A 27,999-nucleotide genomic window follows, 5' to 3' on the forward strand; every position below is an offset into this window, starting at 1 on the left:
TAGGTACAAATCCCAAACAGAAGGAGTTAGGATAGTAAGGCTCTCATACATTATCTATGTGACATGATAGATAGGCCATAATGGAAAATTAGTTTTGAAAATAAAAATAAATAAATTGCTGTTATATGAAAAGATAATTATAGAAGAAAAAAAACTCAATAATCTCCATTAATCAAAAATTAAAAAAGTGTTCAAGTAAATCCCTATTTGTGTGTCTGACCCAAACTCTAGGTTACTTGACATAGTGGTAATAAAGTTTTAATTAGAGAGAATCTAGGAGAATATCTTAGAGATATCCATTCATTGTATGATTACCTTTCCTTGTACAATTCAGATTCTATGCATTGTAATCCTCTATATAAAGAGGCACCTATTATCAATGAGAATATACAACGATTTTCTCTCAATTCCCGTTTCTCTAAAACATGTTATCAGCACGAAACCCTAACCCTGAAACCCTAAATTCGTAGCCCTCAAATCCCAGAAACATCCGCCCCCCACCTTGAAGTCACAGACTCCAGGAACTCAGAACCGGCCGGAATCAACCTGAACCGGCCGTTAGAAGTGACTAAACCGGCCCAAAGAAGAACCCATAGATCTCCTACCTGGTTCACATTCTTCCTGTCCACCTTTCACCGCCATCTTCTGTCAGAAGCTGCAGCCCTACCCCAGAATTAGGGAACCGGGAAGAAACTCACTGGAATCGACCATAAACTCCCTGAACCGGTCAGTTGAAGCTCGGAAATTCCGAGCCGGTCAGCCACTGCCAATCCCTGCACTTGTAGCACAATAGAGCCCAAAACTTCAGAAGCCCAGAAGAGAAAAGGAAAAGGAGGCAGCCCACAAGCCCATTGACGAAGCCCGCTGACGTAAGCCCAGAGGCCTGCTGACGTCATCCTAACACGCCAACATCCATGTCATCACCTGCGTCAGCAACGTTCTGCCACGTCAGCTCGGCACCGCCACATCAGGACCGCACTGCCATGTCAGCTCTAGCAGATCTTCCACATAAGCCACCGGCCAACTCCAGTCAACGACTTTTCAGGCCAATTTTTCCTGCAACCTATTTCGAGGTATTTTTTACCAAAAGTTCCTGTTTTTGAAGTTTTTCTCTTCTTTTTCTCAGGGACTTGCAAACTCTCTTCTTCTACCCCTCTCTCTTCATCATAGGGGAGACCTAATTAAGCCGAACTGTGGGGGTTCGTGCTCACTCCAAGCTTGGAGCTTGTTGAGATCTCCAAACTTAGAGTTTGTAGAGAATTTACGATCGACCACTTACGTCATTGTTTAGATCTAATCCAATACCTCTTGGAATTGAATTTCTTGGAAGCGATTATGCTCAGAAATTTCTAATTTCTTGGAAGGGATTACGCTCAGAAATTCATAATTTCTTGGGAGCTACTACACTCAGAAATTTTATATGTTTTCATGGAAGCCTTTTACGCTCCGAAACTAACCCTAATTTCTTGTTCTCTTTCAGGATGAGTAACCTGAACGAATTGGACTTTGCTCCATTGGGAACAACTGGCTCTAGATACCACAGGTGGGTTCGTGATGTCCGCCAGCATCTCAAGGCCGATGGAATCCTAGATATGATTCTCGAGCCTAACCAGGACGTGCTAACTATTGAGCAAGCTCAAGCTTTGGAAGCAAATAGAGCAGCCTTAGAGGCAAATAAGGCGAAAGCCATCATTATAATAACTCGTCATATGGATGATTCTCTCCAGTACGAGTGTATGAATGAAGAAGATCCCAGAAGGCTGTGAGTCTCACTTGAAGAAAGATTTGGCAACGTCCGTGACTCCCTGCTTCCTGACCTAGAAGTGAGATGACATAGCCTCCACTTCTGTGATTTCAAGTCAGTTCTTGACTACAACTCGGAAGAACTTCGCATTAAATCCTTAATGGAATTCTGTGGTAAAGAGATCACAGATGCGATGTTGATTGAGAAGATTCTCCCTACCTTCCCCGTCTCTGCATTGATGGTTTCTAAGAACTATCGAATCGATGTTATTGCAGGACGGATCACAAGATTTCATGAGCTCATTGGAGCTATGAATGTCGCTGAAAAGCATAACAACATCCTTTTGAAGAACTATAATTCGAGATCCGTGGAAAGAGAGCATATTCCGGAATCCAATTATAGTCGCGCCCCCAAGAGAGGGCGCCAAGAGCGAAACCCTAATATTAGGGATACTTATGGACGTTATGGTCCATATAATCGTTCTACTTGGGAAAGTAACCGCCAAAATAGGCGAACACGAACCCAAAGAGGTCAACGTGGAAAGAGAGAGAGAGAGAGAGAGAGGCAAGGCCTCTGGCCATGTTGGTGGCGCCACCAACACTAAGAGCCATCTAAATGACGCTTTCAAAGCGCCTCAATCAATGGAGTCTGAGCAAAGAGATGTATGTTCTCGATGTGGAGAATCCGGTCATTGGGCACACATTTGTAGAGCTCGTGAAGAAATTGTCACCGCCTACAAAGCATATTGTGAAGCAAGAGAAGCTCACTATGTGGAACAAGAAGATCCTAAAGATGATCTAGATTGAAGGGTTGAAGACTACAAATCTGGCTGGGATCAATAGATTGCCAAATCTGTTTAAGTCTGTCACACCCCAACTCAGGGATTTTTTTTTTTTTTTTTTTTAGTTGAAGGTATGACTTGTACTAAAGAATAGAAACATAATAAAGAAAATTCGTAGTCCATTTGAATCAGATTTGAAGTACTGAAAGAAATAACCAAGTTGCCTTTCCAGCAAAATTACTCATGCAAAAAGCTAACTTCATGGTGACATAAATCCTTTGTATATATGAATTCCAAAAAGGAAAAGGTTTGTTTCATTTGAAACATGGGGATGTCTAGTTTTGAAATGCTGGTGCCTCCAAGCAAGATTGAATAGAAAGCTAGTAAAAGAAATACCAAGAACATGACAGTGCTGCTGTCTTTAAAAAAAATCATGCAACAGACCTGTAACTTTGAAAAATCATAACTAATTCTAGAAAAATCGTTTTCAAGAGATTCGAATTTTGAAATGATCTTTAAGATGTCTACTGCAACTTTTATGAAGACACCAACTTCAAATACCCAACCAAAATGTACAGTTTTCAGTAAAAAGGCAACTGCATCAAAAGCTCAGAAACACAATTGCAGATTTGCAGATCTCTGTTCTACCTTGAATTTAACCAATAAATTTTAAACATAAGAGCTGGAAAATAATGAAACCAATCAAAGAACTTAGAATCAATTAAAAGACATAACCGATTCAATGAACATACCATGGATTATGGAAAAAAAAAAGAAATTTATATTGCAGCAAACATAATTATATAGATTACAGTACAAACTTTCTTGATAGTTCATTATTCCCACAGAAATTTCAAACCTATACTTCAAAGGCAAACTACAAACTGGCAGCCTTTGCTCTTATTCTAGGAAACTAAACAAAACAAGTCTCACACTTCCTTCATATTAATCACAAGCTCTTCAAAAGGGAAAATTAAACTTCATGTTCAGTACCTGCAATATTTAATAGGGGTGAGCATCAATAGCTCAGTAGGAGGCTAAGCCTCTTTAAATAAACAACACAAACCAGTAACAATCAAAACAGCAACACATGGATGCATGCAATGCTATTTTCAGCTATTACCCTGTTAACTCACATGCTAAGACACCAAGAGTCAACATGTCCCATACCATGTAATTTACCTTTTTGAGGTGACTCCAGCTGAAATAACATATGAATTAACCCCATAACCCAAACCATGATTCCCTTTTTGCTAGTCATCTTACTTAATCTCGATCACCAAAATCGTACAGCTCTATTAGCCCACCTGAAATTTGGTCCTTACGGATTAAGCTCAACTACACAAAAGAATACTCCCACATATTTCATTCCCATTCTATTCTATCAAAACCATGCCTCAAACTTCATGAACATGCTAATGAAACAATATGATAAACAACAGATAACACCCATTAACTCAACCATCAATCAAATTTCATAATTAAAATCACATATAGCAACACAGCAACCAAAATTTCATAATTAAAATCACATATAGCAACACAAAAACCAAACAAATTAAATAGAGGTTTCCCCAGATCCCCTTACCTTGTTTCGGAAATTAGTTTATACTTCTCAGGTTCCTCCTTAGTCTCAAAATTTCTCCTTCCCTCACTCCTTTTTTTGTAAACAAATATAGGGGAACGCAATAAAGAAAGTAGAACAAACCTGGATATTTATAGTGTATGGCAAAGAGGTCAGATTTTAATTCTAGATAAGCACAACAGAGAGTAGATTTGGATGCCAACACTATCGGCTTCCTCTATGTTTCGATAAGGACTGCCACCTCCTGGTTCTAGGTCTCCACCACATGCTTCTAGGGATCCACCTCCTGCTTCTAGCTTTGATGACTCACAACTCTGGTAACTGACTCTCCAAGGCTCTTCAGCAACATCGACACCTCCAGCTTCTAAGATTATTCTTATATGGGTGGTCTATCGTAGTGGTACTGATCCTTTGGTTTAGGTGGAGTGGTGCTTGCAAAGACAAAAATAGGGGAGGAAGACGATGAAGGTAGCAGACGAGGGTTTTGAGATTGGTTTGTCGTTAAACGACATCCAACAGAAGTATAAATCAATTGGTCTTGGGCTTTTAAAATTAACTTGGGTTTAAAAAAATAAATAAATAAATAAAACAAATAATGGGCTGGTCTAAAAATATAGAGATAGCATGTATACTTATATCTAAACAACACGTCTTGGTGATGTGTGTGTGTATATATTTATATATATCACACCATAAAATAATTATACATGTACACACACCCATAATTAAGAATATAAGTTAATACTAAGCAAAAATAAAATATTCACTATATCTTACTTTCTTAATATTATTAAAAGTATAGGTCGTTACAAAGTCTTTATTTTTCCAAGAGATATAATAGGCAATTGCCATATACTTTGTAGTAAATGCCAATGGTTTAGTCTTTCTTCAAAGTAGGTTCACCCAAAGTAAGTGTGATGTCTAGGAAGGTTCTGAGATTAGTGGTAATTAAGCGAGCCTTGCTCCACCGACATCTCTCTACTCACCTGGTCACATTTATTTTGTAATTACCGAAAGAAGTTAGACGACTACCATTGTTTAGCATTAGCTAGCATTTTGGATTAGATTTTCTTTGGTCAAAGAGACAATGATGTAACTCCGTTAGCTTATGAATAAAATTTCGAGTTCTTTTCATTATGACTCCATTTTGATTCTAAGCATATGACTTTGTGACTACTATGGCTGGGCCATCAGTATTAATTCAAGGACATGGAATAGCCCAAGTTCCCCTTGCCAAATGGCACCTTGATTACTCTCACAAAAGCTCTCTAGTTCATAGGGCAAATCGCACCTATGAATAGCCAACGGATTCCATGCAAAAACGCATGTAGAGAACAAAAATGAGTTCCTTTGCAATGCCTCTAACGATTGCAAACAAATGCGCATCTTAGAAAAGTTTATGTGTCTCTATAGTGGGATCTATGTCACTATTCGAGCTATTAAATCCAATGAAGTTATGAGAGAAGATCTCTTGGATTTAGACACATATTGGCTTTTTCACGGCAGGATAGGTCATCCTGGTCATGATATGATGATGATCCGTCTACTAAAGACTTCACATGGACATCCTTTCTCTCGAGCGAAACGAAGCATGAATCAAAAGTTGATTCTTGGACTAAGTGTGACCGACGATGCTGTCTAGGGCACCGCCTCCGTCCACCACCAGCCTAGGGCTGGCGCAGTCCCTATCCATGGCGTCCATCATGGAGATGGCGCCCCAGGTGATACTGAAATTACCAACTTTGCTTCAAATAACGTTTCAGATTCTCAGGCCCAACCAAAATCCTCATTGGTTGCTTCTAAAGCCTCTCGCTCGTTTTACAAAGCCAGTTCCTTAGGGAAGTTAGGACTGAGACCATCCTATGCAAAGGATATGAAAATACTCATTCTGTTCTTACATAGAATCTGTAGGGATTCTGTGGACTAGTTCAACCAACTTGCGGACGTTTAAATATCTCATGATGTTGGTTGACAAGCAAACACGCTGGTCACGTGTTGTGCCATTGTCCACTTGTTATGCTGCTTATACTACACTCCTAGAAAATATCACATGACAACGGGCTCACTCCCCGATCATCGTAATTCCGTCAATTGGACTTGACGATGCTAGAGAGTTTACATCGAAGACTTTCGATGGTTATTGTATTAGGACTGATGTTGGACATCATATTCCCACGAACACACCCAAACGATCTCGTGGAAACGGCTACAATGGCAGTCCGGACATTGGTAATGCGCACCAATCTCGTCATATCCGCTTGGGGTGATGCAATATCGCATGCAGCTATGCTAATTCGTCTACGACCCACCGCCACTCAATCAACCTTTGCGTTATAGCTAATGACTGGGTACAAGTATTTTGTACGTACGCACATTTGAGTGAGCCATTTATGTGTCAATTGCGCCGCCACAACGCTCTATGATAGGTCCTTACAGACAAATGGGCAACTACGTTGGATTTGAGATTTCAACAATCGTCCGCCACTTAATGCACTTGCTAGGCGATATCCTTACTGCTAGATTTGCGGATGTCACTTTGATGAGACAATCTTCCTGTCGTTAGGGGGAGATAAGAACACAGATGTTTAGCAAGAACGATAGGAATTGTCGTGGCATGTCCCCACTATGTCTCATCTCAATCCCCGTTAAAGTGATGAGATCACACAAATATGCTGCAAACATGCCTGCAAGGATGGACGTCCCTACGAGAGGACGTAGCGCCACCCTACACAGAGGTAGGCATGGCGCCAACGCCAAAGAAAGTGGCACTCTGGCGTTACATGCCATGGCCCCAGCTAGGATGTGTGGGAGGCCCGTGAGTTCGAAGGATTCTTTAGCACATTCCAATCCTTTAATCATCAAGACTCAAAATCTGTTACATGAGAATCTTCCATATTATGGTTATCGTTGGGGGACGCCTCAACGTCAGAACTTATTCTTGATAATATAGAGCTCTTTGAAAATTACACTAGTTTGCATGAGACGTGGGATAGAAACTCCATCATAATGATGATGTAGTTGCACAGGTGCATGAGTTTGTTGAGTCCGATGATATTGAACCACGCTCCGTTGATGAATGAATACCAACGTAGAGAAATTTGGCCTAAATGGAAAGATGTGATCCAGGTTAAGTTGGATTCTCTAACGAAGAGGAAGGTTTTTGAGCCAATGGTGCCAACACCTCCTCACATAAAACCTATTGACTAATGGGTCTTCGTTAGAAAGCGTGGTGAGAAAAAGAGATGGCAATCTCGTCTTATGGAGCAAGGCTTCTTACAAAACACCCTGGAATTGACTACGATGAGACATATTCTCTCGTAATGGATGTCATTGCACTCCACTACCCTGTTAGTTTGGTAGTTTCTGAATAACTGAACATGCAGCTTACAAATGTGGTCACTAAGTATCTCTATGGGGATCTAGATATGGAATATACATAAAGGTTCATGGTGAACTTCATTTACCCAAGTCAAGTGGCTCTAGACCACGGAGCGCATTTACAATAAGGTTGAAACGCTCTCTAAGATGACTACTTGATTGGGAAGGGATATGCCCACGCGTTTCCATAACAAGTTTCGGATTCTATCGCGGTTCATGTTGGACATGATCTTTATTGGAAGCCCTAAAAGAGTTAAGGGAAACCGCTGAACACTTGAAATCTGAGTTTGAGATGAAGGATTTTGGGAGAACACGATTATGCCTCTGTTTGGAACTTGAGCACCGTGTTGATAGATGCTTAGGCATTTTGACAAGGTCAAGCCTTCAAGCACCCCCATGATCGTTCATAGTCTTGATCCTGAAAATGACCCTCTTCGTCTAAAGGATGATGACGAAGATGTGCTAGCGGCAGGAATGCCTTACTTGAGTACAATAGGCGCATTATTGTACTTAGCTCAATGCACAAGACCGGACATCTCATTTGCAGTGAACTTGTTAGCTAAGGCATAGTTTTGCGCCAACACGACACCATTGGATTAGTGTAAAAGATATCTTTTGGTACTTGAGATGTACGATTGATATGCGCATGTTTTATCCCTATAGAGAGATGATAGATTCGGACCCATCACACACCAGAAACGCCGCCAACACGGGCCTGCGTCCACTATCCCCATCCCAAAACGACATGTATTTTGGAAGGTTTTGCTAATGTTGGGTATCTCTCTGACCTACACAAAGGTCATTCCCAAAATGGTTAAGTGTTCACCATGGGTAAAGACCGTGATATCTTGGAGGTCTACAGAATAGACCCTAGTCGCTATATCTTCGAACAATGCAGAGATTATTACTCTTCACAAAGTGGTTCATGAATGTATATGGATTGGATCCATAGTTACACATGTTTGAATAGTTGTAGTTTGAAGTCTACCACATATGAGCCTACAAGCATTTAGGATAATGTTGCTTGTTTTGAACAAATGAAGCAAGGCTACATCAAAAGCGACAACACCAAGCATAATCAACAACAACAAACTCTCCTCAAGATTAAAGTGAACTAGGTTCAATTTAAGGACAGTGCGGCAAATTTGCTCACTAAGTCATTGCCTAAATTCCACTTTCGAGAAACTTGTTGGTAGCATCGTTCGCAGAAGTTATCCGAACTCCAATGACCGTTGTCATCAGGGGGAGATGCAGACATCAGGAGGAGGTGTCTACATGTATGGTCTCGAAAAGTGAAGGGTGTGTTGTGCTCTTTTTCCTCTTCGACCGAGGTTATTTTTGTCTCACTGTGTTTTTGTTACTCAGCAAAGTTTTTAGCGAGGCAACGAGAGAAGCACCACTTTTGGGCGACAGTGTTCAAGTAAATCCCTATTTGTGTGTTTGGCCCAAACTCTAGGTTACTTGACCCAGTGGTAATAATGTTCTAATTAGAGAGAATCTCGGAGAATATCTTAGAGATATTCATTCATTGTATGATTACCTTTCCTTGTACAATTCAAATTCTATGCATTGTAATCTTCTATATAAAGAGGCCCCTATTATCAATTAGAATATATAAGGATTTTCTCTCAATTCCCGTTTCTCTAAAACAAAAAGTAAATTCAAACAAAAATAAATGTTAACTGACACACTCGTAAGCATGTATTAATAAGCTAGTGAAACAAAACTGAAAATACTTGGATGAAACGTTTTTCTAGGTTTCGGGGATTGATAGACACGTTGTAATCCTTACTGGGCAGAAATCAAAAAATTCACACATAAAGCACAATTTTAGTTACGCAGTGAAAACCTCAATTTTGATATTAAAAACCCTGCAGGGCTCTTACTCTTGAGAACCTAAATAAAATCAAACAACTTATTGATGAAGGATATGGTTCTTTACAAACACATATAGCTCTCTATGCGGCTACAATCTCTAGACTCACTAGAGAGGTGCTTGTCTTGAATCTTGACCTTCTTCTTCACTTGAACGATCTGCAAATATCGCTCTACTTGCACCACCAATCTTCTCTACTGATCTCGAGAGAATCAATGCATTTATATGAATGAACAATGAAACACTTAGACATGGAACAAGTGTTTCATGGACTCCTATAGAACTCTTTCTAAGCAAGCAAGACACACAATAATTCTTGCATCAAAATCCATACACAATCATCGCTGCTTTTCTGAATATATTGAGGAGAAAATAAATTCTCAACAATTAAGACTTAACCCTAATTGGACTCCTACTAGGAAAGATCTTTTAATAAAAGATAACCAATTAAATTAAACAAATCCTAAATCACCTAGGACTTCAAAAGCACGATTTTATCAGTTGAAAAATATCTTTGTAAAATAAAATCTAAAAATCAAAAGATACTTTCCAAAATTGGACTCCCAAAAACGTAAGGTTGACTAGGACTAACTCGGGCTGACTCGGGGATTGCAACACATGTTGCAATCTCATGCTTATGCATGAGATGCAATTACCTGAAATTCTCCGAGATCAGTTTTGATGAACTTTGTAGGCTTCTTCAGTGCTTTGTATAGGGATGCCAACACATCAAGTGTAAACCTTATACCTACAATCTCCCCATTTGGCATTCCTATACAAAACATCCTATTTTAGGCACACTCCTCCTCAACAAGTACTTGAAGATCATCACATTCTATCAGCAATATGCCTTTCCTGAAACACTTATCAACACACCTTGTAGAAAGCAAGTTAAAGATAAGGCCTAGGAGTGTCAACACAATTTCAAGATCAATATCAAAATATTTAAACAATCAAAACACAAGTTGATCAAATTCACCAATATCTCCCCCTTTTTGTCTAGGAATGACAAAGGCAACTTATGTACTGGAAGCTATGTAGAATCAATCAGTTGGAAATAGTCCAAGCATCAATACTCCCCCTAAGTGTGACCATGCTATGAAAGATGCAAGAATGAAATGCAAACACACAATGAGTGGGTTTGTATCCCTGTACAAATGACATAGACAAAAGCATAGCTTTTAGACAAGAGTGTTAGCACCAATCCTGAAACATGAAAGTAATAAGTTAAGGTCACATGAGTGAAGAGATTTTGACAACAACAAAGTAAGCAAGAAGATGATCGAGTATTCTGTACCTTTGTTGTGTAAGTGAACATATCTCAAAGTGGGGTTTGTAAGAATCTCATAATCAGATAAAGTAGAACACACATAAAAAGTGAAAAAAGATAATCACAATCAACTCAAATATCCCCTTATGACACCGTGTGGGCATAATATTTTTTCTTTTTGCCTTTCACACACTATGAAACTTTTTCACATTTTTTTTTTTTTAGAAAACTAAGACTCATGTAACAAGTTTTATGCCAGCAACTCCCAAGTCAGTTGACTTTAGGGTACTAGATGTAACAAGGACATCCCAAAGGACAAATCAACTCGAGACAATAGTTTCACAATCCACCAAGGTGACCAAACCATTCCCTTTTCTTTCCAAACCTCATATCGTTCACCACGACCAAGGCTTGTTTACTTTGGGAATAGCCTGGCCTTGCTCCAAATATTTGTACCTTTTTAATAGGGAGCAACAACAATATTCACTCACTTAGTATGTGTGAACTAAAATCAAATCAACTAAGAGGATACGTACCACCACAAAGGAGTATGTGTGCATGTGAGAATACAAAGTGATAAAGAATATGTTGTTCATGCTCAAGATTACAAAGTGATGCAAGAACTCATTCAAAACATGTTATTCGACTCATCACAATCATATTTAAGGAAAGTATTAGAACACTCGTCAATCTAAGTTCAATTTGATCTGTCAAACACACTGGGATACAAACCTCACATGCATTCTTGATTCTCTAGAAATCTGAAAACAAAAATGCAGAAATAAAAAGAGCAATGCACTTATACTAATATGATATCATACACTATGAATTAATCCAAAATGGATCAAGCGAAGTGAGAGTATCAATAATTAGAGCATCCACCAATGGTGCTTCTACGTGATTCAAATCGAGCTGTGTTTAAGGGCTTAGTAAACGAATCACTTAATTTATGTTCAGTAGGAATAAAAGCAAGCTCAAGCATAATATCAAGATTATCCATATGAGTAGAGAAACAATTATTAGAACCTTTTTTAATCCAGATTTGCTTCTGCTTCAAATTCTGCTCTTTTGGGATTGCAATATGCTCTGCAATCCTGTTCATCAACTTCAGATGCTTTTTCAGCTCAGCTTGCAAAGAGGTTGTAGAGTTGGGTTCCTTCTGCTTCCTTATTTTTTTTGGATTCCTTGCGGAGCATATTACATCTAGGATGAATGTGCGCTATTTTACCACAATGATGACACATGGGAACAAAATTTTTGGAGAGTTTATCGTACCTTGGCTGACTCACAGAGGTGTGAATGTCAGAACCTACTTGAGTTTTCCTTTGATGAGGTGGAGGTGCTGAATCAAATTTAGGCTTTTGAGAAAGAGTTGGGGGATGAATTTCTTGGTCATTTGATGAGCTTGAGTGCACACTTGAGCTCACACCTTTCACACAATCAGAACGATCAATTTTTACACCTTTATACCCCAACCCTTTCTAGGGTGTGTGGTTTTCCAATTCCAATCATTTTGGAAACCAAATCTGACCCTATTGAGAATTTGTTGAACTTTTCTTGAGACTCTTTAAGCTTAACTTGCAAATTCTCAATTTCAGATGTTAGTGAGACATTCAAATTCGATTGAGCTTTAACTTCAACCTGAAGGGTTTTAATGATGTCAATCAACTCAGTACACTCCACCTCCCAAGTTTGGGAATTCATCTTATCCTGGAAAACATCAATTTTGTCAACATAAGCAATGCATTCACCTCCCCATTTTTCTTTGCATGATTCAAGATTTAACTCGGCCTTTTCTTTTGTTTTTCTGACTTGCTCAATCTCGTTCCCTAGCTTGAGATTTCTTTTGAGCATCACTCTTGAAGCTTTATATAATTCCCTGCACTTATCATTAGTCTCATCATCAGATACATCAAAAATCTCACCTTCATTGTTGGAATCATCAAATGCCTCATGATGAAGTGAGGAGGTGAATGCAATGTTCTCTTCTTCATTCTCAGTTTCAAAATCTTCCTCACTGTCGCTCCAAGTTGACTTAAGAGTCCTATCATTTGGTGAGCTATATTTTCTGTTTCTACAATCAGAAGAGATATGACCAATACCACCACATTCATAACATTTAGGTTTTTCAACAACACTTTTCTCTTGATCAAAATTATTGACTTTGGTGTTTTTGTCAAAACGTTTTTCAGATAATTGCCCCCTTTTTGATTCAGATATACTTTCTGAAGTACTACCCAAGGAGTTTTTATTTTTAAGAAATTTTTTAAATTCTTTGGTTAGTAAAGCCAAATCCATAGAACCAGTATCATCTACTTCTTTCATTTTAACAGAAGAGAAAGCAACATTTTGTACCTTTTTCTTGGGCTTGAACCTCATCATGATCTTCCATTGCAAGTAATCTCCACCATCAAAACATGGGGGACAATTTATCGAACCAGCAGCTCTGTCAAATTCACATTCCATCCTGTCCTCGGATCTACTAAAAACTTTAGAACCCTCTCTGATGCCAAGTGAAAATACTTGGATGAAACGTTTTTCTGGGTTTCGGAGATTGATAGACACGTTGCAATCCTTATTGGGCAGAAATCAAAAAATTCACACAGAAAGCACAATTTTGGTTACGCAGTGAAAATCTCAATTTTGAGATTAAAAACAATGCGGGGCTCTTACTCTTGAGAACCTAAATAAAATCAAACAACTTATTGATGAAGGATATGGTTCTTTACAAACACATATAGCTCTCTATGCGGCTACAATCTCGAGACTCACTAGAGAGGTGCTTGTCTTGAATCTTGACCTTCTTCTTCACTTGAACGATCTGCAAATATCACTCCACTTGCACCACCTATCTTCTCTACTGATCTCAAGAGAATCAATGCATGTATATGAATGAACAATGAAACACTTAGACATGGAACAAGTGTTTCATGGACTCTTATAGAACTCTTTCTAAGAAAGCATGACACACAATAATTCTTGCATCAAAATCCATACACAATCAACGCTGCTTTTCTGAATATATTGAGGAGAAAATAAATTCTCAACAATTAAGACTTAACCCTAATTGGACTCCTACTAGGAAAGATCTTTTATAAAAGATAACCAATTAAAATAAACAAATCCTAAATCACCTAGGACTTCAAAAGCACAATTTTATCAGTTGAAAAATATCTTTGTAAAATGAAATCTAAAAACCAAAAGATACTTTCCAAAATTGGACTCCCAAAAACGTAGGGTTGACTAGGACTGACTCGGGCTGACTCGGGGATTGCAACACATGTTGCAATCCCGTGCTTATGCATGAGATGCAATTACCTGAAATTCTCCGAGATCAGTTTTGAAGAACTTTGTAGGCTTCTTCAGTACTTTGTATAGGGATGCCAACACATCAAGTGTAAACCTTACACCTACAATCTCCCCCTTTGGCATTCCTATACAAAACATCCTATTTTAGGCACACTCCCCCTCAACAAGTACTTGAAGATCATCACATTCCATCAACAATATGTCTTTCCTGAAACATCCTTAAATAGGATATTTTGTATAGGAATGCCAACACTTCAAGTGTAAACCTTATACCTACAAAAACGTTAACATTGATTACATCAAATCAATCTCGATATTGCTGCAGCCACAGACAAAACATCTTTTACAACATTGTTCAAGCTAGTCAAAGGAGAGCCGCTCTTAAAACCCGTTCGGCATGAATCAGCCTTACCCACAACGTCATTCATGAGTTTCTCCGCCTTGCCACCATCACTTTTATCAATGGCTTCAGTGGCGTGGGGTACATTATCTCGAACAACTGCAACTTAATATTCCTGACAATCACTTAAGGGTTTGTCATTAGGGCTTTGGTTACATAGCTGATTGATTTTGGCAATGGCACCAGACGCCTTAGGCTCAACCTCACCAACCATTATGGTGGCTAACCCATCCACATCTTAACCTTCAGTCTGGGGGTCTACTCTGAGAATGGAGACACAGAGGTGGGGGTGTGGTGTCTGTTTGCATGTATCGTCAACGAGATCGTTGAAATGACTTATTTTAACGAAGGTAATATGAGTACCACTATTAGACATATTGATTTCTTCATTATTCTATTGATGCTAACGACAGGGATATATGATGTTGTGGGGAAACTAGATACTATGGAGACTTATCAAGATGTGACTTTATACAGGGATTAGTGTGCAAGTAAACTTCGTAAGAAATCTCCTCGGATCTTTAATGATTTTTTTTTACTGATTTTCGTGTATCAGCCAACAGGATCTTGGTCTATAGTTATGGAGATATCGGACTAAATATCAGTAAATATACTTCAATAAATTTGATTTTTTTTCAGAGATTGTGTAAGATAGCTAAGTAGAAATTAGTTATGCCTTTAGGAATGAACTGAAATTAATTATTGGTATTGGCAATATGCATCTCAAAATTACTGAAAATGTCACATTAAAGAGTGAAATGATAAAAAGGTCACCCTCATTTGATAAAAAGGTCCATAATGAATTGTTAATAGTATTAATTTAGTCCTTATGAATAATGAGGTAATGTTAAAAAATGTCAGTTTTTAATTTTTTGATTCCTATTCTGTCCTAAAGGTAATAAACGTTTATAACTATTCATTCAAAACCTTCGAGCTCAAATTTTCTCTCTTTAGATCAAAAAGCTTGATTCGATTTGATCGGAGATTTTCTCTCTCCGCCGCTCACTCTGCCGCCAACTTCTGATTTCGCTTGGTCTCTCTACGATGATCTGAACTCTCAGTTTTGAGTGGTTTTGGAGTTTCAATCCGCAGCTCTCTTCTCTTTTTCTCGATCTCTGGCTTCGTCTTGATCACCTCACTTCTTCTTCTTCTTCGTTGATTCAGTCCTTAGTTACATTCTCTCTCTCTCTCTCTCTCTCTCTCTCTCTCTCTCTCTCTCTCTCTCTCTCTCTCTGGTTCACTCTAATTGATAGGTAAGCCTTCTCTCTCTGTTTTTTCGTTCTCTGTATCGGTTTAGTTTTCCGGTCATAAATTCTGTATCGATTACTCGTAGTGCTAGTAGATTTAGATTTATCAGTGTTTTAGTAGATTTTTATGTTTTGATTGAATAGTGACACCGCCAGTGTCATCAATCTAATCTGAATCAATTTTCTGTGAATTTGTTCATTTTGGATTTTGCAGTATATTGTTGTTGTTTGTGTGAACTTTGATGTTTATGATGTTTGTGCTATTGTTGTATTATAGTACTCTATACTGTGATTCTTTTATCAATGACATGGCTAGTTACATTTTTAATAGTCTTCTTTTGTTTAGGCATCATCAATGACTTGGCTAATAACATGTTTAATATTGTTCTTGTGTTCAGGCATTAACATTAACTTTGGCAGTGACCTGTTTGTGTTCATTCTGTTGATTTCCTTAACAGTGACATGGCCAGTGACTTGTTTTATTTTTGTGCAGGTGTTATGGATAATAGCTATGTTGTCAAGTTTATTTATTCTGGTAAAGCAGCAACAATGGAATTGGTCATTTCTAGACCTATGAAATTCCATACGCTCTCGTTTTCCGAATTTGATTCAAGGCAAGTTCATGTTAAGGTACATTATCCCTCCGGATTCTACTTCATGCTTTCTAGAGAGTGAAGTTGATATGAGAATGATTTGTAGGAATTTGGCTCATTACAATTCTGATTTTGTTGAAGTGTTTGTGACTGATTTGCCTTCGAGTAGTGAAAGTGTTGTGAGCAACACAGTGTGTAAGGATTCTAATACCATGCTTGAGGAGAATGATTATTTTGGGTGTTATAGGGCAGAGGAACCGAAGACTTATTTGATGAAAGGTTGGGAGAGTTATATTCATTCTGAAGGCCAAAAGTTTAAGGGTGGGGTTGTTACAAAAGAAAGGCAAAATCGTCATTTCAGTGCCGGCTCGGCATTGTTATTAAGCCGATGAACAGTGAACTCAAAATTAGAAGATAGTAAATAATATTTCTCTTTCGAGTTGTGTTTCTTTCTACAAGCCATTGCGTGGTATTTTTGCCAATGGATGCCAATCTCATTAACAAAACATGTAAGGAAACGCCAAGTTACGATCTTTGTGATTCTTCTCTTCAATCAGACCCTTGGAGCTTCAATGCAGATGTCAAAGGGTTAGCCTATTAATGGTCGATGTTGTTAAGGCTAAGGCAACTGATACTGTAAACCATATCAATGATCTTCTTAAACAGACGTCGGGAGCTCAACCCTTAAGTTCTTGCCTCGATGTATATAATGTAGTTATACAGGCTAAAGTCCCAAAAGCCGGTGAAGCTCTGTCTAAAGGTGACCCTAAGTTTGCAGAGCAAGGCATGAATGATGTTGGTCTGGGGGCAGATTTATGTGAAAATAGTTTTTCGGGCAGCTCATCTCCTCTCACATATTTGAACAAAACTGTTAGGGATGTTGCGGATATGGCTTCAGCAATTGTTCAGCATTTTGATATGCATATGTCCTCTTGTTTCTCTTTTCAACTATGTTAATTAACTTGATATAATAACCAAATAAAAAGAGGAACCTTTTTATTTTCAGTAGCTCCTTGAGATTTTCTATATATAGTTTGAGAAATTTGTTATGATTAAGTCTCTTCTCATCAGTTAGGTTGATAAGAAAGGAAACGAAAAACAAAACAAATAAAGATAAAAACACAATTACTTACCCACAATAAGCATACATAGTATCAAAAGAAAACAAAATACAACTATATACAGTTAAACTTCTATAAATTAATAGCCTTTTTGTTTTGTGGTTCTAGTTGGAGTGTTGGACCTCTAAATTTGATATTTGGACCTCCATCTTTTTTCAATTATCAATAGATTTTGTCAAGCCATATGAAAAGACAAATAAGGACAAAAAAAAAAACAGGAAAAAATAAAAACAAATATGTACTCTTCTTACCTCCCCCATTAATATAACATTCAATTCGTTTTTTATAAGACAATCACATTAATATAACATTCAAATAAATTCTTTTTTTTCTTCCAAATTTCCTTATATACCTTTATAATTATATAATTTACCTAAACATAATTAATTTATATACATGTCCATCATTTAATACAAAAGTAAATTCAAAATAATATGATTTGAAATTTCCTTAAACTAAATTTATTGAATATTTTGGTGTAGGTATTACTAATTAAGATCCAAGATCGATGGCAGTGGGGTTTCTTGGATCGCAGGCGTCAGGGATCTCAATCGATGGCGGTGGGGTTTTGGGTAGCCTGGTTCGGGGATGGTTTTGGTCCTTAGTGATGTAGGTCGCGGTGGCGTGGCTTAGGAGACGTGGTGATGCAGGTCGTTGCGGTTTGGAACACCAAGAGGATGGCGTGGCAGTACAAAGCGTAGCGATATGGATCGGACGGATCTTGCCAGACAGTGCTGTACGACGGGGGGATGGGAGGAACAAGCTGACTAGCCCGAACCGGATTGATGGGCTTGGGGCAAATTTCTTTGAGGACTACCATGTTGGCCTGCAAATTGTTGGGCTGGGTTTCTGCCCTAGTCCAATGTTTATTTGGGCTAGGGTTTAGGGCCTAGGCCCAACCCTATGTTTTTTTAGTTATATCTAAATTACAATAATTCCTTGTATTAGGAAACTAAGCACCGATGTGCACTATATGTCTCTTTAGCGTCTCTGGAGTAGTACCGAATGAGGTTATCTGCTATCTCTACGTATTTGAATGTATAATGAGTAGGACTATATGTACGTACCGCTTGTTGGTAGTTACCACTAGCTTCTTGTTTGTCTATAAATGACAACGGAAGGGTATGTAATGGCCTATTATGGTTTGTGATGAATATATTGGCACCCGGTTTGGGTTGATTCCACAAAAAAAAAAAATATCCAAGATCAACTCCTTTTAATTAGATTTAATCGATCAAAGTCTTTTCTAGAACTATCTATATAGCAAATAAAAATAAAATAAAAACTATGATCTAACAAAAAATCTTTATAATTGTCTACTTGTTCGGTCCCTCTAAGAATCATTTTCTGGTTCTGTTAATGAAAGTTCACGTAGGCAGCTCCCTTACAAAATTCTTCGTGGTTGAATTGATAGAGATAAAAAAAAAAGGTTAAATACTGTTTACTGCCTGAACTTTCAGGGAAAAAACAGTTTAGTCCCTCCCTTTTTAATTTCACACATTTACTCCCTGTACTCCAAAATTTCGGACCAATAGGTCCTTGCCGTTACCCTCCTTCCAAAAATCTCGTTAAAGTGCTGACGTGGTAGTTTTTTGGTGATAAAATGTCTATTATAATTGTTCAAAGGTGTTTTGGTATAATTAAGGAGGTGTACTTAGCTTTTTAAATATTCACAAAAAAGTGAATTGGAGGTTTAATAAGTAGGAGAGGTCCAAATATCAAATTTGGAGGTCCAACTAGAACCACCTTTTTGTTTTTTTTTTGAGTAATGCCACAAGGGTGAAATAATGTATTCATCACAAGTCAGAATAGGCCGTTACATACCCTTCCGCTGTCATTTATAGACAGACAAGAAGCTAGTGGTACGTACATATATATAGTCCTACTAATTGTACATTTAAATACATAAAGGTAGTAGATACCCTCTGTTGGTACTACTCCAGAGGTGCTAGAAGTACATAGAGTGTTCCTAATACAAGGAACTAGGGCTGGGCACGGTCCCAGACCGGCCCTGCTTTTACAAGGACCGGACCGGGACCGGCAAAGCTACTTCGGGCCTGACTTGCAGATGCAGAGAGCAGGGACCTGCCTAAACCCGGACCGACACAAAACCGGCCGGTTTATCTGGGCCTTCGGTTTTTGTCATTCACTCCTTCACATCACAAAACGAACCAGCTGAACAACTCACCGCCTTCTTCTTCTTTTTTCTTCCTCCTCTAAAAAAACCCACCATTAACAAAGACTTAACCTTTAAAACCAACCCACCATTACCAAAGACTCAACCTTTACATCACACCCAACATCTAAAGACTCAACTTTTACGTAGTTTCCTCAAGTCACGATGCGCCCAATCACCCTCATTTCTCAGCCACCGCACCCACCTCCTCGTCCCACTCGTCAGCACCACCACCACCACCGCCTTCTCCCTCCTCCTCGTCTGCTTCCGCAAAATTACAGATCCCAAATTTGACTTTTACAAAACAAAAAATAAAAAATCAATTGATCAAGATCAGAACGTCGCCGATGATTGTCGCCGGTTTGATTTGATCCAGAGACTTCGAGATGTGAAGGCTCCAAATTTGCAGGTTTTATCCAAAGTCTTTAAGAGATCTTGATAAAGAGAACAAATTGAAAGGCTTGGCCACAAAGACCACAACTAGAAGAAGAAAAAAAGAGATGAATAAGAAGAAGAATTGAACTGACGAACAGAGACAAGGAAGAGAATTGAAGAGAAGTTGAGAGGAGATGAGAGGAGTTTCAGAAGAAGAAGAGAAATAGAAGAAAAGTCGTGCGGCAGAGTGAAAAGAGAAAAGGTAGAATTAGGAATTATATATTAGACGGAGTTATATGGTATATGGAGGTCTACAATAGACAAACCCACTCAGAAAATGACACCTAAGGTCATTTTGTTTGAACTAATCTCATGTTTTCGGGCCTTACAGACTTAGAAGTAAACATATATCAAGGACCGGGGCCGGCACGAAACTTATAGACAAGGGCCCGAGCCCATAAAATTTTCATTATTTTTATAATAAAAAAAACCCGGACCAAACTGGCCGGTCCGGGCCGGTTTTTCAGCTTTACGGGTTTTTTTGCCCACCCCTACAAGGAACTTTATTGTAATTAGACAAACTAAAAACAAAGGGATGGGCTGAGAGCAAAACCCTAGCCCATCAAATTTTTGTCCAAGGAACTCTAAAAGCAGGCCCACCCAAAGCCCAACAGGCCGAGATTGGCCTAGACCAAACTTCCATCTCCAAACCGTTCCTCAGCCGCCACTGTGCCCATGCCCGCTCCTGCAGGATTCCCGCTGTCACAACGCAAACACCGCCACGGACCACCACGACCCAACGCTCCACGGTCCAAACACCGCCGCCGAAGTCGAAACCACTATGCCCATCGCCCTCAATATCTGCAACGCCGTCGATCTGCACCGCCACCCACCATAACTGCACCCATCCCAGAGATTTCTGTCGACCTGGAACCAAAAACCACCTGCAAAAACTTTCGAGCAACACCACACCCGATCCTCCGAAATGCTAGCATCAAGTCCCGTCCGGCAGCAGACCACACGTCATTGGTGAGACAAAAGGCCCACCCAAATGCCATAACTGCTGCCGAAAGAGAGCAAGCTCTTGGTTGAAGCCGCTGCCTCCGACCCTTAGGGTTTCTTCGAGAGAGAGAGATGATAACTCTCTCAATATTTTAAAGAAAAACATAAATTAATAGCCTTAGGACCAAGAAAATCCTATTAATTTAGTGAATATTAAATAATTTATTAATTAATAACTTATTAATTTATCAAAGTTTTTTTTTTTTTGGTTGTATTATGTTCAATGTATTACGTATACATGAAAATGAGACTTTGGCTCTCTCCAAAACCTAGCAGCTCAGTCTATGGTTCTCCATTCCGGCGACCGCCTCTGGTCCCCGCCCTAAGTGGCGACTGGTTCTCCACGCTCTGCGGTCTAGTACTCGCACTCCAGCGCCGCTTTTTTCCAGCAACCACTCAACCATGCCTAACTCCTCGACCAAGGGAACTCGATGAGATTGACTAGTTGAGGTGTAAATGAGCCGAGCCGGAGCGAATACCAAGGTGTTCATGTTCGGCTCATTTATTTTTTATCGAGCTCGAGCCGGGCTAAAGCTTGAAATTTTTTTTCCATGCTCAAGCTCAGCTCAGTTGAATACTTTTCTTAAGCTCAAGCTAGGCTCGGCTTGGCTCAATTTATTGGACAAGCTCGAGTTTGAATAGGCTTGTCTTGGCTCATTTGACTTTAAATTTAAAAAAAAAAAAAAAAAAAAGGAAGAAAGTAAATTTAAAATAATAATCTAAATTTGATGACTAACCATCACACAAATCCCTTTTGACTATATTGTAATATGTTATACTTAAATGCTCATATTCTTTTCCAATTGAAAATGAAGATAATAAAAAGATATTAAAGATTGGAGATTAGAAAATTATATTTTTATTTATATTATAAATTTTCATAGTCGAGTTTTAATACACGTTGAGTTTTAACAAACTCGAGCTACTCACGAGTTAGACGAGCCGAATATATTATTGTTCAAGCTAGGCTCGTTATTTTGTCGAGCTTATTATTGAGCTCAAGCTCAACTCATTTATCTTACGAACACGAGTCGAACGAGCTAAAATCAAGCCGAATACGAGTCGAATACAAGCTATATCGAGCCTATTTACAGGCCTAAGATTGAGGGTGATTGCCGGGCAGATTTGATCGAGATCAGGAATAGGTAGACTTGGGATCCTGGTGTGCGAATCAGACCAAGGAGAGGGTGACTCAAACCTCCGGTCAATCACAAAGGAGTTTTAAAGTCTCAGTGGTCCGGGCATGAAGATCTGGTTGGATTTGAATGGGCTGTTTGATGGCAGAGGCGGCGCGTCATCATGCGTCGACTGAGAGCAAGGCGGTGGAAAATGTCGTGTAGGGGAAGTGATGAAATTAACGACATCGGCAATGGAATAGCAGGCCGGTCTTGCTATAAATTTGCTGCCTGAGCTTGTGAGGCGGATCACGAGGTAGAGAGCTGAGGCGGCCCACAAGTGTGACCATGCAACGATGGGGCCAACGACGGCGCGGTGCGCAGGTGTGATAGGCACCGACAATGATGCTGCAGATTGGATGCCCCTCTGTGATTGGGTTCCCAAATCAGTATTGGGGCCCAAGTCTCTGTTCAAGCCCAAACCAATCTGGGTGCCCAAACATAACTCAGTTTTGGGGCCTAATTGGAGTAGGGCTTGGAAGTGAACTCAACTATGGGCTCTATGCTGGACTCGAGCTCTTTCATGGGTTAAATTGATGGGCTCTAACTCTCTAGGGTATCGTATTTGGGATCTTGGAGGTTTACTCAAACAGAATCCAAGTATGTTTGACATAAGTGATACTATTGAATCTCTAGAGTAGTACTGAAGGAGGGTTCAAGCTATTCTGTAATGGCGGAGCATGAAATGTCAAATGAGTGGACTTATCTCTATGTACCACTGTGGGTACTACCACATCTTCTTATTCTATTTGTAGATGGTAGCGGAATGGTATGTAATAGTCACTCTGGCCTTAGGCTAATACAAATTTCTAATAATTTGATAACACTCCACAAATGCTATTTGGATGTGTTACAATATGATTGTAAACCAACTCTATTGAGTTTCTATCTATGAAGTTATTTCCTTAATTCAAAAAAATGTATTACATATACATTATTCAATGTGCTATTTGTTCAATGTGCTGCACTGTTCAAAGTAGTGATGACATTGAATAAATTTTTGTTGTAGCATGAGAAAACCGCACCAGAACTTCTAACCATGTTAAGAAAAGTCAGAGATGAGATCCAAGGTGAATCAATTTTAAGAAGAAACAAACAACGATTGAGTCATTCTTTATGAAGGCCCTACAGTTGAATCATAAACACTATGTGTCAAATAATTATTAATTTATATATTACATGGAGTCTATAAAAAAAATTAATATATTATCTTATAAATTTAGTGAATGTTAATTTAGCACGTTATCCCTAAGTCAGGACCATACAAAAATATATTTAATCAACGTTATTAATGTATAGAGTATTAAATTATCAAGGCTCTGCTGTACAATGATTTCAAAGCTCAAAAACTAACAAAACCTAAAAAGATGAAGACGAATAATTACTATGAAAATAAATTAAGCAACAATTGATTTATACAATGTTAATAAAAATATGGCAACGTGCCCAGTACCATTTGGTCTAGCGGCATAGTCTCCTTTTTGTAGGTGAGAGGTTGTGAGTTCGACTCATAAAAGACTAGTTGTAGCATTTGATGAGTTGTTTATCTAATAAAAAAAAATATGGCAACGTGCTACTGCACCACAAACGGAAACATATCGGTTCATCAAAACAGGGAAGATAAACCATCTCCATTCCTATATCACAATCCTTTGCAACTACACGAAGAATCTAACCCTTGTAAATGCTCTTACCAAAAGTCTCATCAACAAATAGAGTGTGTCACTGCACCACAAACGGAAACATATCGCTTCATCAAAACATGGAAGATAAACCATCTCCATTCCTATATCACAATCCTTTGCAACTACACGAAGAATCTAACCCTTGTAAATACTCTTACTAAGAGTCTCATCAACAAATAGAACAGGAACACATGACTCTCTCTCTCTCTCTCTCTCACAATTGAGTAGAATGGTAAAACGGTTATGAAAAAATTGAAACAAAACTGGGCCAAGAGTTTTATCTTTATCGGGAAACAATCAGGCTGACATCAAACTTGTCAGCTACTACTGTACCAACAGTGAAAAACTTATGGGAAAAATTAAGGGGAAATTTACACTTTTAGGGAATTTCCCTTACTGCCAAGTATCAACAGTCTGGCACACAAACATACTCAAATTGTAAAAATCAGTACGCTGAAAAGACAACTTACGTAATCTCATCTTCATATATGTCAATGAAATAGGAATCCATTGTATTAATTTTCATTATCAGTTGGAGTCCAAACTAATGTGATTAGTCTACATCAAAAATATTTGCTTTTGAATGGTACATTTAATGTTTTTTGTTTTTTATCCCTGCATTAGACTCCGTTAAAATGCTCTAATTTTATTAGCATTGTCGACTCCAATAAAAATACTCTATTATTTCCGCGATTATAGAATAATTACTCTTTTCCCTTCACGAATTGAGTTCCTTCCCATCCTGACTTGGCGGTGGGCGATTGGTGGATTTAGAACCCTCCCACGTCATAAACATGCTTAAATAAAAAAGGAGACATCATATGGAATTACGAAAGTAATGAACTGAAAAGACATAACAACCTCCTCATCGAAATCTAGTTGTGTACTTCTCGAGAGGCGAGGCTGATCCGACTTTGAAAATGGCCGAAGAGCCCGTAGTAGTGTTGCCCTCCACCTCAAACCCATCTTCATCCCCTAATTTGCCTTCAGAAACTCTCCCCAAATCACAGGTTTACCATTCCTCAATCCCAATACCCCAATTTTCAATTACAATTTCCAGTCCTAGTTTTTTTTTTTTTTTTTTTTTAATTGAATTGAATTGAATTGAAGAAAATATTGGGTTTTTAGCTTGATTCTAGAGAGGTATTTCATTGCGTATCATGGTCTTCAATTTACATTAGGGTTGTATGGGTTTTTGTATCTATAGGATTCAGAATTAAAGGAATGAGCTTTGGGATTTTTCCTCTCCAAAGCTATTGCATATGATTTTTTTTTTTTTTTTTTTATCAAGAGGGGTTAAAAGAATTTAAGTAGTAATTGATTCTGTGAATAAGAACAGAATATTGTTCATGTGTTCTACTATTTACTGGTTATGCCTAGATTAAGTCACTGTTGTTTTGTTAAGTTCTCTGGTATGTGAAAATTTCTCCTGCATATTTCATGGAAAAGAAAACTAATGCAGTAATTGATGTCCATATTTTTGGAATGCCGCTGGTTTGGTGGTTTCGATATTCCTTTTGGTTGCCTGAAAATCATTTTGTGACTGTTCTTTAGGTTCCGGCAGTCTCTGGGGGGCTTCCGTCTTTCCCAAATGGTGATCTTCAAATTTTACCAATCATGTATCCAATGCTTGTTCCTGGATTGCAAGATCAGGAACAGAGGAACCGTGGATCAGGCCTTTATGCTGTTCCCGTTCACCCATTTACGGGGTCAGCTACTGGATTTTCGTCTAATACTCTGATTCCTCTTACCTACAATGTACCCACGTAAGTTATCAATGTTGCGCAGAAGTTCGTTTCGTTCTGATATTGTGTTCCTGTCTAAACTTTGTAATGCTAAACATTCAATGCAAATATTAGAGCCACTATTTCTTAATGTTATTGGTAAAATACTCTTCTATCAATTATCCTTATTCTCTTACCATGACTGATTGACTGCATTAATGCCTTCAGAAGTAGAGCAAGCCCGGATGTCGGCACTGGCGGAGAGCAGCATGGCCAAGAAGGACAGCAACAACCACAACAACAGCGTCAGCAGCAACACCCTGGACCTCAGAGACGAGTTGTTGTAAGGAGATTTCAAATTCAGTTTCGGCTGGATCCGGTTCTTATTCTGAAGCTGATAGCATTATTACTTTTGTTCAATCAAGATGGATCTAGACAAAAGATGCTCATCCTTGTGATTTGCGCTTCAATTGTCTATTTGTAAGTCACTAACTTATGACCATTAATAGGGAACCATTCTGTTATGTCATTTTTAATATAGTATATTATGAATTCTAAATATGTTATTGAAAAACTAAAATTTGATTATTCTGTTCCGACATTTACTTGACCAAGATGAACATGATAAGTTGTGTGGACGGAAGCTAAACTTTGGTGATGTTGGATGTTGCAGATATAAAACTGGCTCACTCACACCATTGATAGAATGGCTCTCTCGAGCCATGGATAGGGCAGCTGTGCCTCCCCAACCACCAAGACCTGCAGCCAGGGCTGAAAATGTTCATCCTGCTGCAAGGCAAGGGAATGATAATGCTGCTTTGCCAGGTAATCTATTGCTTGTATTTGCTAAATGTATCATAATTTTGGATTACATGCTTCACTATGAGCTACATAACATTGATGTTCAAAATCAAGGGATTGCTCCTTGGAAGTAGAAAATAAGATAAAAATGATCTCTTTTCTTTTAATTGGGTGCTTCCAAGTTCCAACACATCTGATAATATTGGTTTTGATGTCTGCACTACTCAAATAGAGTCCTTTGGTGAGTCTTCCGTTGTGCCTCACAAGTAAATTTGTGATTAATTCATCCTCAACCCATTCCTGACTGCCTGATGAAATCAATATTGGGTTTGATATGTTTAGATCATATAAAGCTCATACAAATTATGTATTTATTTCACTGGCATCCACTTCCAATCATTGAGAATGCACTGGGTTTTATTACGTACTAGGTGAGTTTGGTCATGTTAAGTAGGTTTTCCTTATCTTGAAGGCTTCTGCTTAAGAACCATCATAGTGGCCATGGGAAACACCTCATAGAATTTTACCAATGGGCAATGGCTAGTTTATCTACTCGTACAACTGCATAGTTGTGGATTCATTCAAGCCATAACAGAAGATATCATACAGATGGTGTCATGTTTCTGTGTAATCCACAATATTTTTCTCCCTTCTGTTGAGCACTCAAATGTTAAATTTTGTATTAGTGGAGTGGATCTTTCTATTTCAATGCCATGGGTTGGGTATTTGTGGGGCTTAGGTCAAATGAAGATAAACTGAACTTGGGATCTACCCTGCACCCCACCCAATACCACTTCATGCCTCTGGAACTAAGGCTGAGGGATCAAAAATGCAGTATATGGTTTAAACTTATGTTTTGCAATTTCAGTCTGCATTATCTCATACTGGAACAGCAATATTGGACACTGTAAGAATAAAAGGTGTGGGGGATATTGTCTATTCTTTTTCTTGAATACCAACAGACCAAGTCCCCATCCTTTTTCTTTTTCTTTTCTCAGTAATAGATGTTCTTTATGGACAAACAAAACTACTCATTTTAAGTCCCTGGTTCACTATTTATCTGTGACACATTATTCTGCTTTATGCTAACTGTAAATAAATAATGCAGATGGACAACCAGGAGTCGAGAATGAAAATCGACCTGCAGACGCGAATGAGAACGCACCGGAACCAGGAGCCAATGGTGGTAACCGCTGGTGGGGAATTGTCAAAGAGATTCAGATGATTGTTTTTGGCTTCATCACTTCTCTCCTCCCAGGTTTTCATGATATAGAATAGATCATACCCAGGGAAAGTAGCAGGGCTTTTTACCAAAGAGATGTAAGTTATAGCCCCAATTTAGCTTATCATTTACCTTTGGAGGAAGCAGTGTATGTATGAGTACTGCAACGCTATTAACATAAAACATGTTATGTATGTTTTGAAATGCTTGTGCAGAAGCTTTCTAGAGTTTTTACTGCTTGTTTAATCTTTCATTAGACTTCTGATACTCTGTTATTATGTTGTACCTCCATTCATGCTTTGGATTTGGTGCTTAGTGAAGTGAAAGGTTAGGAAAAAATAAATCCCCACTGCATGCCAGAAGATAAGATCAGTGTTTAGTTGTAGCCATATTTTCCGAGGGAAACATAAACATGTCCTGTTTTCGTTCAGTTTATAAACTTTAGATGGTTTTAATACAAATGTGATGTTCGGCC

General features: G+C 38.6%; 1 protein-coding gene and 1 long non-coding RNA gene across 2 annotated transcripts; one reads left to right on the forward strand and one right to left on the reverse strand.

The window, feature by feature from the left end:
• Nucleotides 1-3,291: 3,291 nt before the first annotated feature.
• LOC112200001 lies at nt 3,292-4,580 on the reverse strand. Its single transcript, XR_002936125.2, has 2 exons — nt 4,234-4,580; nt 3,292-3,518 (listed from the first exon to the last, which is right to left on the reverse strand). It is a non-coding gene; the product is annotated as an uncharacterized LOC112200001 (long non-coding RNA).
• A 20,026-nt stretch (nt 4,581-24,606) lies between these two features.
• On the forward strand, nt 24,607-27,763 carry LOC112200985. The gene is made up of 5 exons (XM_024341991.2): nt 24,607-24,787; nt 25,332-25,543; nt 25,730-25,981; nt 26,175-26,326; nt 27,411-27,763. Exons 1-5 carry the CDS (start codon nt 24,698-24,700, stop codon nt 27,578-27,580), a joined length of 876 nt encoding a protein of 291 aa, XP_024197759.1. The 5' UTR covers nt 24,607-24,697; the 3' UTR covers nt 27,581-27,763.
• The last annotated feature ends 236 nt before the right edge of the window (nt 27,764-27,999 follow it).

The sequence above is a fragment of the Rosa chinensis genome, chromosome 4 (assembly GCF_002994745.2).
Source record: "Rosa chinensis cultivar Old Blush chromosome 4, RchiOBHm-V2, whole genome shotgun sequence".
Classification (NCBI taxonomy): Eukaryota; Viridiplantae; Streptophyta; class Magnoliopsida; order Rosales; family Rosaceae; genus Rosa; species Rosa chinensis.